The sequence below is a fragment of the Mesoplodon densirostris genome, chromosome 19, assembly GCF_025265405.1.
Source record: "Mesoplodon densirostris isolate mMesDen1 chromosome 19, mMesDen1 primary haplotype, whole genome shotgun sequence".
NCBI lineage: Eukaryota > Metazoa > Chordata > Mammalia > Artiodactyla > Ziphiidae > Mesoplodon > Mesoplodon densirostris.
In genome coordinates, this window is record NC_082679.1 from 61,550,452 (window position 1) to 61,562,051 (window position 11,600).

At 45.8% G+C, this 11,600-nt stretch overlaps 1 protein-coding gene across 1 annotated transcript in view; it reads right to left on the reverse strand.

The window, feature by feature from the left end:
• Positions 1 to 10,079, reverse strand: part of MBTPS1 (membrane bound transcription factor peptidase, site 1) — a 38,122-nt gene extending 28,043 nt beyond the window's left edge. The window contains exons 1-7 of the mRNA XM_060083721.1: positions 9,911 to 10,079; positions 8,936 to 9,193; positions 5,833 to 6,036; positions 4,119 to 4,229; positions 3,577 to 3,686; positions 1,645 to 1,761; positions 1,027 to 1,094 (exon numbers count right to left, since the gene is read on the reverse strand). Coding sequence (XP_059939704.1) covers positions 1,027 to 1,094; positions 1,645 to 1,761; positions 3,577 to 3,686; positions 4,119 to 4,229; positions 5,833 to 6,036; positions 8,936 to 9,193; positions 9,911 to 10,079 — 1,037 coding nt within the window. The remainder of the gene's footprint in view (positions 1 to 1,026; positions 1,095 to 1,644; positions 1,762 to 3,576; positions 3,687 to 4,118; positions 4,230 to 5,832; positions 6,037 to 8,935; positions 9,194 to 9,910) is intronic.
• Between the last annotated feature and the right edge of the window lie 1,521 nt (positions 10,080 to 11,600).

Consider the following 11,600-nt stretch of genomic DNA (forward strand, 5'->3'; position numbering starts at 1 on the left):
AATCATTAATTTCACAGAGTCCGGCCTAATCCCCACCCTGGATGAGCTCCGTGGGCGCTCAAGACGGCCTGCTCTGCCCTAGCAGCACGGCCAGGATGTCCCTGAAGACAGGGCGTGTGCTCCTGAAGGCACGAGCAAACAGCCATGCCAGGTGGCTCTCCTTCTGGATCAGGGCACGCCGAGGCAGGCTCTGTACGTTCTCTCTTTCCTCTGCAGGTACTTTAAGCCCTCTGCCAGGGCCCTGAACCACACACGTCCCAGGGGCCTGGTAAAGTGGGGTGACTGACATCCCACTGCAGAAGTGTTTCAGCACAAGAGGTTATTTATATACATTATCTACAGAATAAAAACTGGAGCTGTAAGCAGAAAGAAAACTGGTATCACTAACCAGACAAAAGCTCACTACTGCCTGTGATTCAGTGACTGATGTCCCGCATTCCAAGCCACTTTAATACACCGTAACCCGGCACAAAGGGACATTTCTGTGACACTGTTCTCTGGTCCCTCCCTATCTGATCCTTCTCCTCAATCCCCCAGACACTGTGTCTGTTATGCCACCCTGCACTTTCTCCTCATTTTAGTCTCCTTGTATCTGTACCTTATTTTTCCTAAAAAGGCAGGCACCTCAACTTATTTACCTCTTTACCCCTGTGCCTTGTGCACAGTGGGTCTCAATAAATACTGTAGAATCCATTTATTTCTAACAGATTTACTTTCCTGATTGATTTTGGGGGTAAAAAGAGTAGAATAAAAACTTTAGGCCTCCAAATTGCTATTTCCAGCGAAGTTAAAAAAACAAAAAATTAAACAAAAACAAAATCGGCCTTGAGTTGGCAACTGCTGGAGTGAGTGGGCACATGAGATTCATTACAAAGTTTTTTTTGTATGTGCTGAAAATATCCACAATACAAAGTTTTAGACAGGTATAAACAGGTATAGCAAGATACAGAGACAGACGAACAACAGGTTTTCAGTTATTTCAAGGAAAAAAATACCTCTAAGGTTATTCCTATCAGGGGTACTTACCCATAAAGAGGCCCATCATTGCCAATAGCAGAAACCATGATGACGTTGTTAGCTGTTAATTCCCACACCTACAAAATTAACAAGCATTTCTTTATGAAAGTACACCACTCTTAATCAATATATAATTGTTCAAAAATAACCACAACTTCCAAAAACAGAACTAAAAAAAGAAGGGATCCCCCTGAAAGCGCAACACCAGGCCAGTACAGACGTGGTATGGCTGGCAGTCAGAATGTCCAGAGACGACAGACTCCGGGACACAGATCCACGCACACAGAGCAGACCCGGGCTTCCCAGGCACATGCAGAAAAGACAGGCCGTGTGCTCAGGTGAGAGGAAGCAACGCAGCAGCCCGTGCTGCTTCCCACCCAAGTCACCACGGCTCACATCCTCACAGAGTGGTCACCAGGTGGGCGACTAGCCAGCAGCACACTAGACACGAAGCAACGCAGCAGCCCGTGCTGCTTCCCACACGAGTCAGCACGGCTCACATCCTCACGGAGTGGTCACCAGGTGGGTGACTAGCCAGCAGCACACGAGACACGAAGCAAAGCGGGGCACAAGGCAGAGCAGGGGTCGTCACCAAACGCCTCGTCCTCCGCACAGGGCAGGACCCACCTTGTCAACGAACGGGTGGTCCATGAAGTCGGGGCCCCCGATGCTGAGGTTCAGCACGTCGATCCTCTTCAGGATGGCGTAGTTGAAGGCGTCCAGGAACCAGGACGTGTAGGAGACCTGGCCCGTCGTTAAAACAGCCCTTTAGGTGTTGCAGTGGAAGCCTCCAAATGCTAGATTCTCAGCAGCATGAAGTATTCACTTAAACTTCAGAAACAGAGCCCAAGAACGACAAATGCTCTGCGATGTAAACTACTACACCCAGAGCTTCCAATCCTTGGGGCTGGACTCTGGGGAGAGGCAAGGTTCCCAGGGTCCCGTCCTGCCCGGTCTCACGTCCAGCGCCTTCCTGACCTCACAGCCTGCCTGCCGGGGAAGACCTCAAACTTCTAGCTGCCCCCCTTATAAAAGGACTTGTCCTAAGACACGTCTGTTCAGTTAAGTGTTTCTAAATAGTTTAATGTATTTGTCTAATATTCTTTATTCCTAAATAGACTGAATAAATGGTATCAATGAAAGTTATTTCACAGAATTACTTCTGATAGTTATTATTTCTCTCATAGTTTCCTTACAAAAAAGTTAAATTACTTTGTGTATCACCGTTCACGTGTTTTATAAGATACAAAATTAAACCTAGAGTAGAAAACAATAGATGACAGAAAACAATAAAATAAGCGCTGGAGGGAATGAAAAGACTTTCAATCCAGAATTCTATATTCAGTGAAAATAGTTTTTTGAGAATAAAGATGAAATAAAGATATTTTCAGATAACTAAAGCTGGGAGAAATCATAGCTACTAGACTGCATTACAAGCAATACTAAAAGCATCTCTTCATGCTGAAAGGAAATTACGTGATATGGAAACTTAGATCTACAGGTAGAAATAAAGAGCACTGGAAATTGAAAATATGTGAATAAATACAAAATGTTAAAAAAAAAAAACCTTACAGGGCCTCCCTGGTGGCGCAGTGGTTGAGAGTCCGCCTGCCGATGCAGGGGATACGGGTTCGTGCCCCGGTCTGGGAGGATCCCATGTGCCGCGGAGTGGCTGGGCCCGTGAGCCATGGCCGCTGGGCCTGCGCGTCCGGAGCCTGTGCTCCGCAACGGGAGAGGCCACAGCAGTGAGAGGCCCGCATACCGCAAAAAGAAAAAAAAAAAAAAAAAAAAAAAAAAAAAAAACCTTACAGTGGAAAAAGAATCAACATAATGATTAAGAATTATGTTTTTTAAAGGTTTTTAAAAATAAAACAATATATTTATATTTGCTTGAATGTGCAAAATAAATTCTAGGAGGAGTGGGTATGAGAAAAAAAGAAACTACCACATAGGGAACATGGGGAAGTAAGGTGAGAACCTGTCGGACAGGGACAGGGTTGGGAGAAGTATCCCTGTGCTGCCTTTTGATGTTTTTGAACTATGTATTACCTATGCAAAAATTAAATTTTAACAATTAATAAATACTAGGACTCTCCCTTTTTTCAGTAACGTTTCCAAATGCAGAGGGAGGGAATAAGCTTCTAAATCCGCGTTACACGACACTGGGTGCTGGGCACAGAGGCTACCGTCAAGGCGGTCAGTCCAGCAGGGGCAGCAAACACAAACATGGGGTTGTTCTCTCAAGCACAAGGAAGTGTGCCCGAGACATGGTGGACAGGAACCCTGGGCCAGCCGGCGGGACAGGAGAAACGGGAGGTCAAGGAATCCCCTTGGAGCAGGGTCTTTGGGGTTCCAGTGAGGCCGACAAAGGGGGCGGTGGGAGCAGGGCAAAGCCGCCCTGCGGAGGGACGCGAGGGACAGCACGGCACACAGGGGACGCCAGCCGCAGCTCAGCATCGCAGACGGGTGCTGCTTTTAAACCAGCACGTTTTCTAGAGTTTTGACTTTTCACATTTTAATATCAACCCTTTACGTTTCAGGGGTCCTCAAAACACCTACCTGGTTGTTGGTAAAGACCCTGAAAATATGAAGTTCTGCATCCGGAGCAAACCCCTGGCACTCCCTCATGCTGGCTATCACACCCGCCACAAACGTGCCGTGGCCCAGCCCTGTTGTCCGAAAGGAAAAAGGCACGAAACACAGCTGATACAACGTGTGCCAAGATGCAGCATTTCAAACGAGCTCATTCTCCGAGCCCGAGACACAGACTCCCCAGCACCTCTCCAGCGCCTCCACTCAGAGCCCAGGCCTTGCCAGCCCCACCTCGGGGTGCAGCTGCTCCTGCTCTCCCCCCAAAAAGGAGGTTCCCTTCCACCAGGCGTCACTCTCTCCTCACTCACCTCCCGACCTACTCTGAAAAGCTGCTGCCAAAAGACACAAAACAACTTGGGTCTGTCTGGATAACTGTTGTACACAGACTGTTTTAAGCATTTACACAGAAATGTACCCTCTCAGCTGATAAAACGGAGGATGGGAGTGATGCAAAGCCCGCCCGTGACCAGAAAACACCCCCTCAGGTTCTCAGGACATCAGCCACCCACCGTCGTCCAGGGTTCGCTCGTTGGTCCAGTTGGTTCTCTCCTTCACGTTTTTGAAGTGGGGATGCTTCTCACTCAGCCCGGTGTCAAAAACGGCAACCCTTACGTTAGCACCTTATGCCAAAAAGAAAGCACAATCGCGTTTGAGAAATCATCGTTTATGAAATACCTCCCTCTTTGGGACCCAGAGAGAATGACAGGTGATCCAGGGCCAAAGCCTGCCCAGAGGGCACACAGTAGGCCAGGTGCTAAGGAGAGGAGGGGACAGCAGGGGAATACCACCACCTGCCGCTAAGTAAGACCTGGGGACACACAGAGAGTCCCTCCGGACGCCCCTCAACGTCACCAGCTCTGGGAGGGCGCGGTGCGGGGAACCACCTCTCCCGATCCTCCACCAATGACCGATTTTCCCCTCTGGGCAATTTTCTCCAAGTCTCCATCTCCTCATCTCCTCAGAGAGGCCCACGGGGCTAAGGACGGCACAAAGCACTCACTTACGGGAGGGCGGGGCCGTTTCTACCCCCGACAAGGACTCAGGGCTGCTCACTAATGACAGCAACTCTGCAGAGAGGGGCTGCCCACCACACGCAGGGAAAACCACAGTTTAAGGAAAACCACTGCATTACACACTTCTCTACGATAACAAGTCTACTTCAGATACTGGCCCAAAGCCATCTGTTCCGATGGGAAACATGACTCATGCTGTTAGATCAAGGAATTCTAGAAAACATGTAGAAAAAAATACAAGATACTCACTGAAAGACTAACAGAAGTAACAAAGGTAATGTCTTTTTGGCATGAGGGTTGCATTTATGTATCAATACTACGTTAAATAATCAATTACACTGAGCTAACCAACCAAGTGTATTGTTTACTTTTTAAAAATGCAGACACAATACTGGAAACCAGCTGGTTTGGGGGGAAGGAAAAATGCTTTTCTGATGATTAGAGAACTTCTGTTTTGTGAAGTTTTCCCCCTAAAAAGATAAACCAAGAAGAGACAGTAATTTAATAAAATGTCAGCCCCCGGGTGTTAAGTCTGAGGCGCCGTAAGGCAAGGTCTTTGGTTCTCTAAGGTAACGGTCTCTAAGCCAAGGAGAAATGGAAAGACACTGAGACAAACTGTGAGGTATGAGGCGCCAGAAACATGGGCTGATATTTAGGGTCCAAACCTTCACATTAGTTAAAACAGGAATTTTCGGCCATGATGTATCAGCAAGAAAAAAAATCTGATGGGTTGTGAGTTTTATTTCTCAGGATATGGTCGTTACTATTGTTTCCTATTCTGAAACAAAAGGTAACAAGCTCGACAGTCAATCACTTAGCCATGCCGCACACGGGGCACCACACAGGAGGGACATGTTCGATTTCACGGGACTGCCCAAATCAAGGTAACTATCTCTGGATTTGATCTCATTCCCTGGGAAATTACAGAACTCTGCTGGACTGCCAGTCAGCTCTGGCAGGAGCAGTGCTGTGTCTGTTCACATGTGTCAACAGGAAAGAAACACTCCAGAATCTACTCCTTGTAACCTCAAAAACAGTACAGGAAAATAAGACACAAAAAGTGAACAGGACTAAACAATGAGAAAAGCCACAGAAGCAGACGCCCCCACAACAGCAGCCAGAGACGAGGGGCAGCTGACTGCGTCCAGCTCAACCCGCAGGACAGACCCGTGAGGCCCTGGAGGGGAGGCCCCCCGGCTGACAGGCCCACCTGTGTAGCCCATCTGCCACAGCACGTCGGCCTGCAGCGTCTGGGCGACCTGGCGCGGGATGGCCCTGAGCAGCCGTCTGCTCGAGTGTCTCCCGGTGGCGTGCCAGAAACCGGAGCCCAGGGAGAGGCTGGCCCTGCGCAGGGGGCGGGACGACTGCCACTTCTGGCTCCAGCGGGTCTCGTTGCAGGGCGCGGCGGGGTCAGCTGCAGCCATGAGAGAGAAAGATCAGAAACGCAGGGGACACGTACCTGTCAGGGAAACAGCCACTCCCCCAGTGCAAGGACTCCCATCTGAAATCCCTTCTGCAGGGTGGTGATATTCCCTCCCCTCGGCCAGAAGGAGCTTCTCCACGCGGCTAGAGTCAGAGGATATTACTTAGCCATCACGTTATTCCCGAATAGTTCTTTACCTGGAATTTTCTAACCGATGTAAGGCAGGGAAAGACTGATAAGAGAATCATTTCTGAAGAAATAAAGTCAACTGTGATACTAAAACCGAAGAAATGCCTGGTTTTTCATCAGCCACTATTCCCACTGAACCAGAAGTGTGTGTGTGCTGGGTGGGGAGGGCGGAGTATAAGAAAACGTCCACTAAGTGATGGTGACGCTTCACCGTTTACAGTGTGATCCCAGGACACCTCGCTCTGACCTTCTCCTACTGTGACCTGCCCAACGTCCTCAGCGTGCGTATCTGCTAGAACGTCACCCTTCAAAAAGCAAAACAGAGGACTCGGGGGATTGCTGGGGGTGATGGAACTGTCTTGTATCTTGATTTTGCTGGTGGGCACCTGACTGCACACTTTTACCAAGACTCGCCAAACTGTGCACTAAAAAAGCATGGATTTTACTATCTGTAAATACTTTTTTTTTTTTTTTTTAGTGGAAGAAAAAAGTAGAAGAAATACCACAGGGTTGTCCCTTTACCTTTCAAAAACCATGCTATAATGAAGAAAAAAAACCATATTTCAAATCCGTTTCTAAAGGGCAAATCTGTAATACCACTGAGGTTCTGTTTCTAAAGCCAATTACTTTAGCTTTTCTTCCGGTCTCACCAGGCTACACCCATGAAAGTACAGGGACCGGGAAAAATATACAGTCATGTCAATTCCATTAAGTAATTATTTGCACAGTGCAACTGAAATTATTCTATACTGAACCTCCCATGTTGATTCTGTTCCTTCGGTCAACAGCCTGGGCACTAATTGAAGGACAATATTCGAACAAAGGATGGGTCTGCTGTGCTCTCCTTTCAGCAGACGGGACTGCAACCAAAGGACTGCATTCAACTCTGGCTTCACTCGTTAAGAGAAAACAGGTAGTATTCAAGGAAAAGCAATTAAAGTGGTGAGGGGACTTGAGGCCAGGTCATACAAGAGGAACCCCTGGAAGAACTGGATATTTTTATTATCCTGGAGAGAAGGAGCTGTTAAGGACACCAGGATAGCCCTGAAATACCCTGCAGTGCTGTCTGGTGGAACTCAGGTTAGCTCTGTCTTATGGCCCATGGAGAGACCAGGGATGGGATCCAGAGTGTGACAGATTCCAACCCAAAATAAAGCAAAGCCTTCGAACAACAGAGCCACAGAAAAAATGAACTTTGTTTTTTTGGCCGTGCCACGTGGTATTCGGGATGTTAGTTCCCCAACCAGGGATTGAACCCGGGCCCCAGCAGTAAAAGTATGGAGTCCTAACCACTGGACCGCCAGGGAATTCCAAAAAAATGAACATTTAATGTCTGCTCACAACAGCCTAAGAAATCTGCTAAGCTCTCTTCACACGCACTACTTCCTTTTACCTTTGTAAGAACTCTGAGGTAGGTGGTATTATCTCCATTTTCTGGATGAGAAGCACTGAAGCTTAAAGAAGACTTGCTTACCACAGAAGGTCATGGCTAACAAGAAGGAGATACAGACTATTTCCTTACGGGCTGTCGAGCACAGCATCTGACAACCATGGTGGAGAAGATACAGAAGGGAACCCCAACCATGAGCCCCTACGCTTCCTGTGCTAAAACCAGCCCTTCTCTGTTTCCTAAAATATTCTGCAGCTCTTTAAGATTAAAAAATAAAAAAGGCACAATTTATATAATTTGGCTAACTGTACAAGTTTTGGTTTGCTTTTATCTTCCTGGATTGCTCTGAGATTATTGCTTTTCAAAGAGAAAAAGCACCACGAAACGTGGACTAGCAGAGAGAGAGCTCTGCGAAGTCAGACACCTGAATTCCACAGCTGACACTCGAACTGGCTGTCACAGGATGCAAATTAGTCAGGCTTGTCCCCTGGGTGTTTTTGAAACCTCAGAGGCTCTCAGGCCTAGTATATGACAGACAAAAAAAGAAAAGCAAAATCTTCTTTTTCCACCTAATGAAAGAAATGACAATAAACGGTAATGGAACTAGCAATTTGTTGCCCCAGTTTATGTCAAATGGGGAAAAAAAACCCTTTCCTTTGGTAATACATTTGCTTTGGAAAATATTATGCAATAATATGCAACTTGTCATCTGAGGATAAACTTATCCCGACAGGCGCGAGTTGTAAGGACTAGGAGAGTAAGCCCTGGAGCTGAAAGGGACTCAGCAAACTCCTTCCATCCCTGCACCTGCCAGCTCCCAGCTTAAACAAGCCCAGCAGAGGCGCGACGGTGCGCGGTGGGGAGGGTCTGAGAAAAGCAAAATGAAACCCAAAGAAGATGGGTTTTGCGAGATGCCTTCAAAAATAAAAACATGCGCTGAAAGAAGCAACATGCAAATAAAAAGGAGACTCAAAGACACCGTCGTCGTTTCAGAGTGTGAAGGGGCGTCAGGGCCTCAAAGCCTGCACGCTTTGAGAGGAACCTGGTGAAAATCACTTCCCACACGACAGAGATAAACATCACCCTCTACTGCAAACTTTCATTATTTGTTTCTATCAGAAGCACGAAGTCTCTTTTTGGTTTTTTAAATTCCTGCCAGGAAAATGTTCACGACTGACGAAACTAGATGGAGGGACAGGAATGTTCTCTGTGCTGCTTTTCAAATTCTGCCACGTGTGAAAGCGCATATCCTCCCTCTATTCCCAGCGCAGCAGAGATGGATACAGACCAGCCCAAGGTCACAGTACTCACACTCCGTATACTTGAGGGAACGAAAGACTTTCCGTTGGGGTGTTACCCGTTTGATGTTTGGATGATCTTCAAGTGTTAGCAGCCCCGCTTTCTGTTTTTCTTTTATCTGAATCACCTCAAAATCACTAGGGTAGTCACTGGATGGATTGTTTCGAGGTATAATTCTCCAGTTGTCGATTGCACTGCTCTTCAGGGCGCTTGAAATAAATGAATTTCTAGCTTTGGCTGTAAAGTACCCATTGAAAGCCACGATATACTCTGCAATCAATGACCACAAAATAAAAGTGAGAATTTACGTACCTATATTATGACATAAGATTATACTTAATCTAAAACTTCCCTGGTAAAAGAAAGCTTACATATCATAAAACCTAGTAGAAAGAGGAGTAAACAAAGAGACTAGTTTAAACACCCTGGATGGCAGTTTCCAGAGCTTTGAGTTAAAACGATGTGGATGAACCCCACTGATCACAGGACACATCACTTAGAATCAGATACCTGAGCTATTTTTCAAAAACCAAACATTAACAGAAATTTGAGTGTATGGCAGAGAAAGGCATGCTAGGTTTTCAAACAGGAAGAAGGAATTCAGAGAAGCGAAGGCTCAGTTTTATTTCACTGAAAACAGTAACAAAATGCAGAGCCGATTATATAAGACTAATTGCTTAGTTATCCACAACTGGTCACATAAACTTTCAGCCCCTCCAAAGTCCCCACCCTCACCAGCTACAATGACATCTGTTCCAAGGAATCCAGTTTTAGGGAAATAATTCAGAATGTCAATTTCCCTCCTTAATATAAGCTAATTATACTGGAAAAACAAACTTCAGCAGAATTAATATCCAAACACTACGCACTCAGCCCATTCGAAATTTATTGCTTTTGGCAAAAGCTAATGTTTACAATAAATCTGAAAAAAAAAAAACCACATCGGGGTTGGGGGGAAGTCCCTAACATTTAAAATAATATCATTACCATATTCCACAACTGTTGAGGAGAACTCCACCTTCAAGGTCAGGTGGGAACAGCCAGGGCATGGGGCCTTTTCAAAAGATTTCTTTTCCAGTCTGTCACCCAGATGTTTCTTCCCACAGAGCAAAACCACCAGCAGAAGCAGCCAGATGTGGACAAGCTTCATGGTCATGAGTGAATATGGTCATAAAATCGCATAAATTCAAATCGCACTTTTTTCTTCCTTGATTATAAGTTAATTTTTGTTTCGGCTAAAAGCTGAAACATTACTGATCAGCCATTTTACAGTCTAGTCCAAGGTAAATAAAAGTTAAATTTCATGGCCTTTTGTGGTTTGGCCTGAAAAGAGGCTTTCATTTCTTTCGTCGTTTCTTCTCCATCTTGGGCCTCGGGCTTCGCTCACTCCGGCCCAGACACCCGAGTCCTACGCTCCATCTGCACCACAGAACCAAAGTCCAACGGGGATGAGGGATCACTCCGTGAGCCAGTCTACAAAACAAAGCAAGCGCACAGACACATCAGCAGTGCACCGACAGAGCCGGGGAGGGTTAGTGATCGCTGTAATTTAGATAAGAGGGTCAAAAAGACACACCAGCTACAAGACAAAATAAATGTATGATACAACCATGGAACATCTTATTATTTCACTTTTATTTAGTTACTCCTCACTTCTTTCAGGGGGGAAAAAAAAGTTTTAAGACAGCTTCAAAAATAAAATAGGATAAAATAAATGAGAAAAATAAGGATGACAAGTAACCCCAGGAGTATTAAGCACACTGGCCCTGAGCACCCCGGCACCACGGAGCAGGAGGAACCATGACCCTTCGCCTATGGTCCTTACTACGCCTCTATTTCAGACGCCGTATTTTCCTATCATTTGCAGCTCTTCATCTCCAGGGCATTTCCCCAGTCAGCACTTTAATTCCCCATAAATTTCACCAATTTTTCAGGCAAAAGCTTGGTATACACCCTTACTTTCTGCTGTAAAATTAACACCTAAGAGCAAACTAATTTCCATGCAAGTCATGTACTTATCACCTTCTTTTTTAAGAGACGACATAAATGGTCTAAAATTATTCAAACTATGCCTCTTCAGATTTTGAAATATTTTCTGCCAATTCTATGAAGAGAGCACAGAAGAGTTTTTATTGTCACTAAGTGTATTTTACCTGAAGCCTCAACTTAAAGATTTTCAACCTGCTGAATATGTTATAAAGTCAAATTACCTCTTTACTGAGAGTGACATGAGAGGACAGTTCGTGAGGTAAAAGCTGTTGCCAAAGAAAACCGCTGAGTATTAAACTGCACGTGAGCACGAATACCTTTCAAAGTATCTGAATGGCAAGGAAACTCATAATCCTTCACAATGAAGAACAGAGCAGTGATAAAACAACACAGGCTGCAGCACGCCCAGAAAACTCCGTTGCACAACTCACACCAGAAACATAAGTAATCCAGCAGGGGGAAGACAGACCAGTGAGACAGACAGGCCTTCCGTTGCTACTTGTTTCTAAAAAGAAAACACGTAGGACAAGGAGTTAGCCGCCTATCAAGAGAGGGATGTCAGGGTGTTAAACCTGTTCTTCCGGCAGAAACTGGTACCTGAGAGCAACAAGGAGTCTGTGGTTTCTGGAACTATTCATGTGTGCTTCTATAAATAGGAAAGCACTGATTAAAAAAAAGTAAGGGTTTG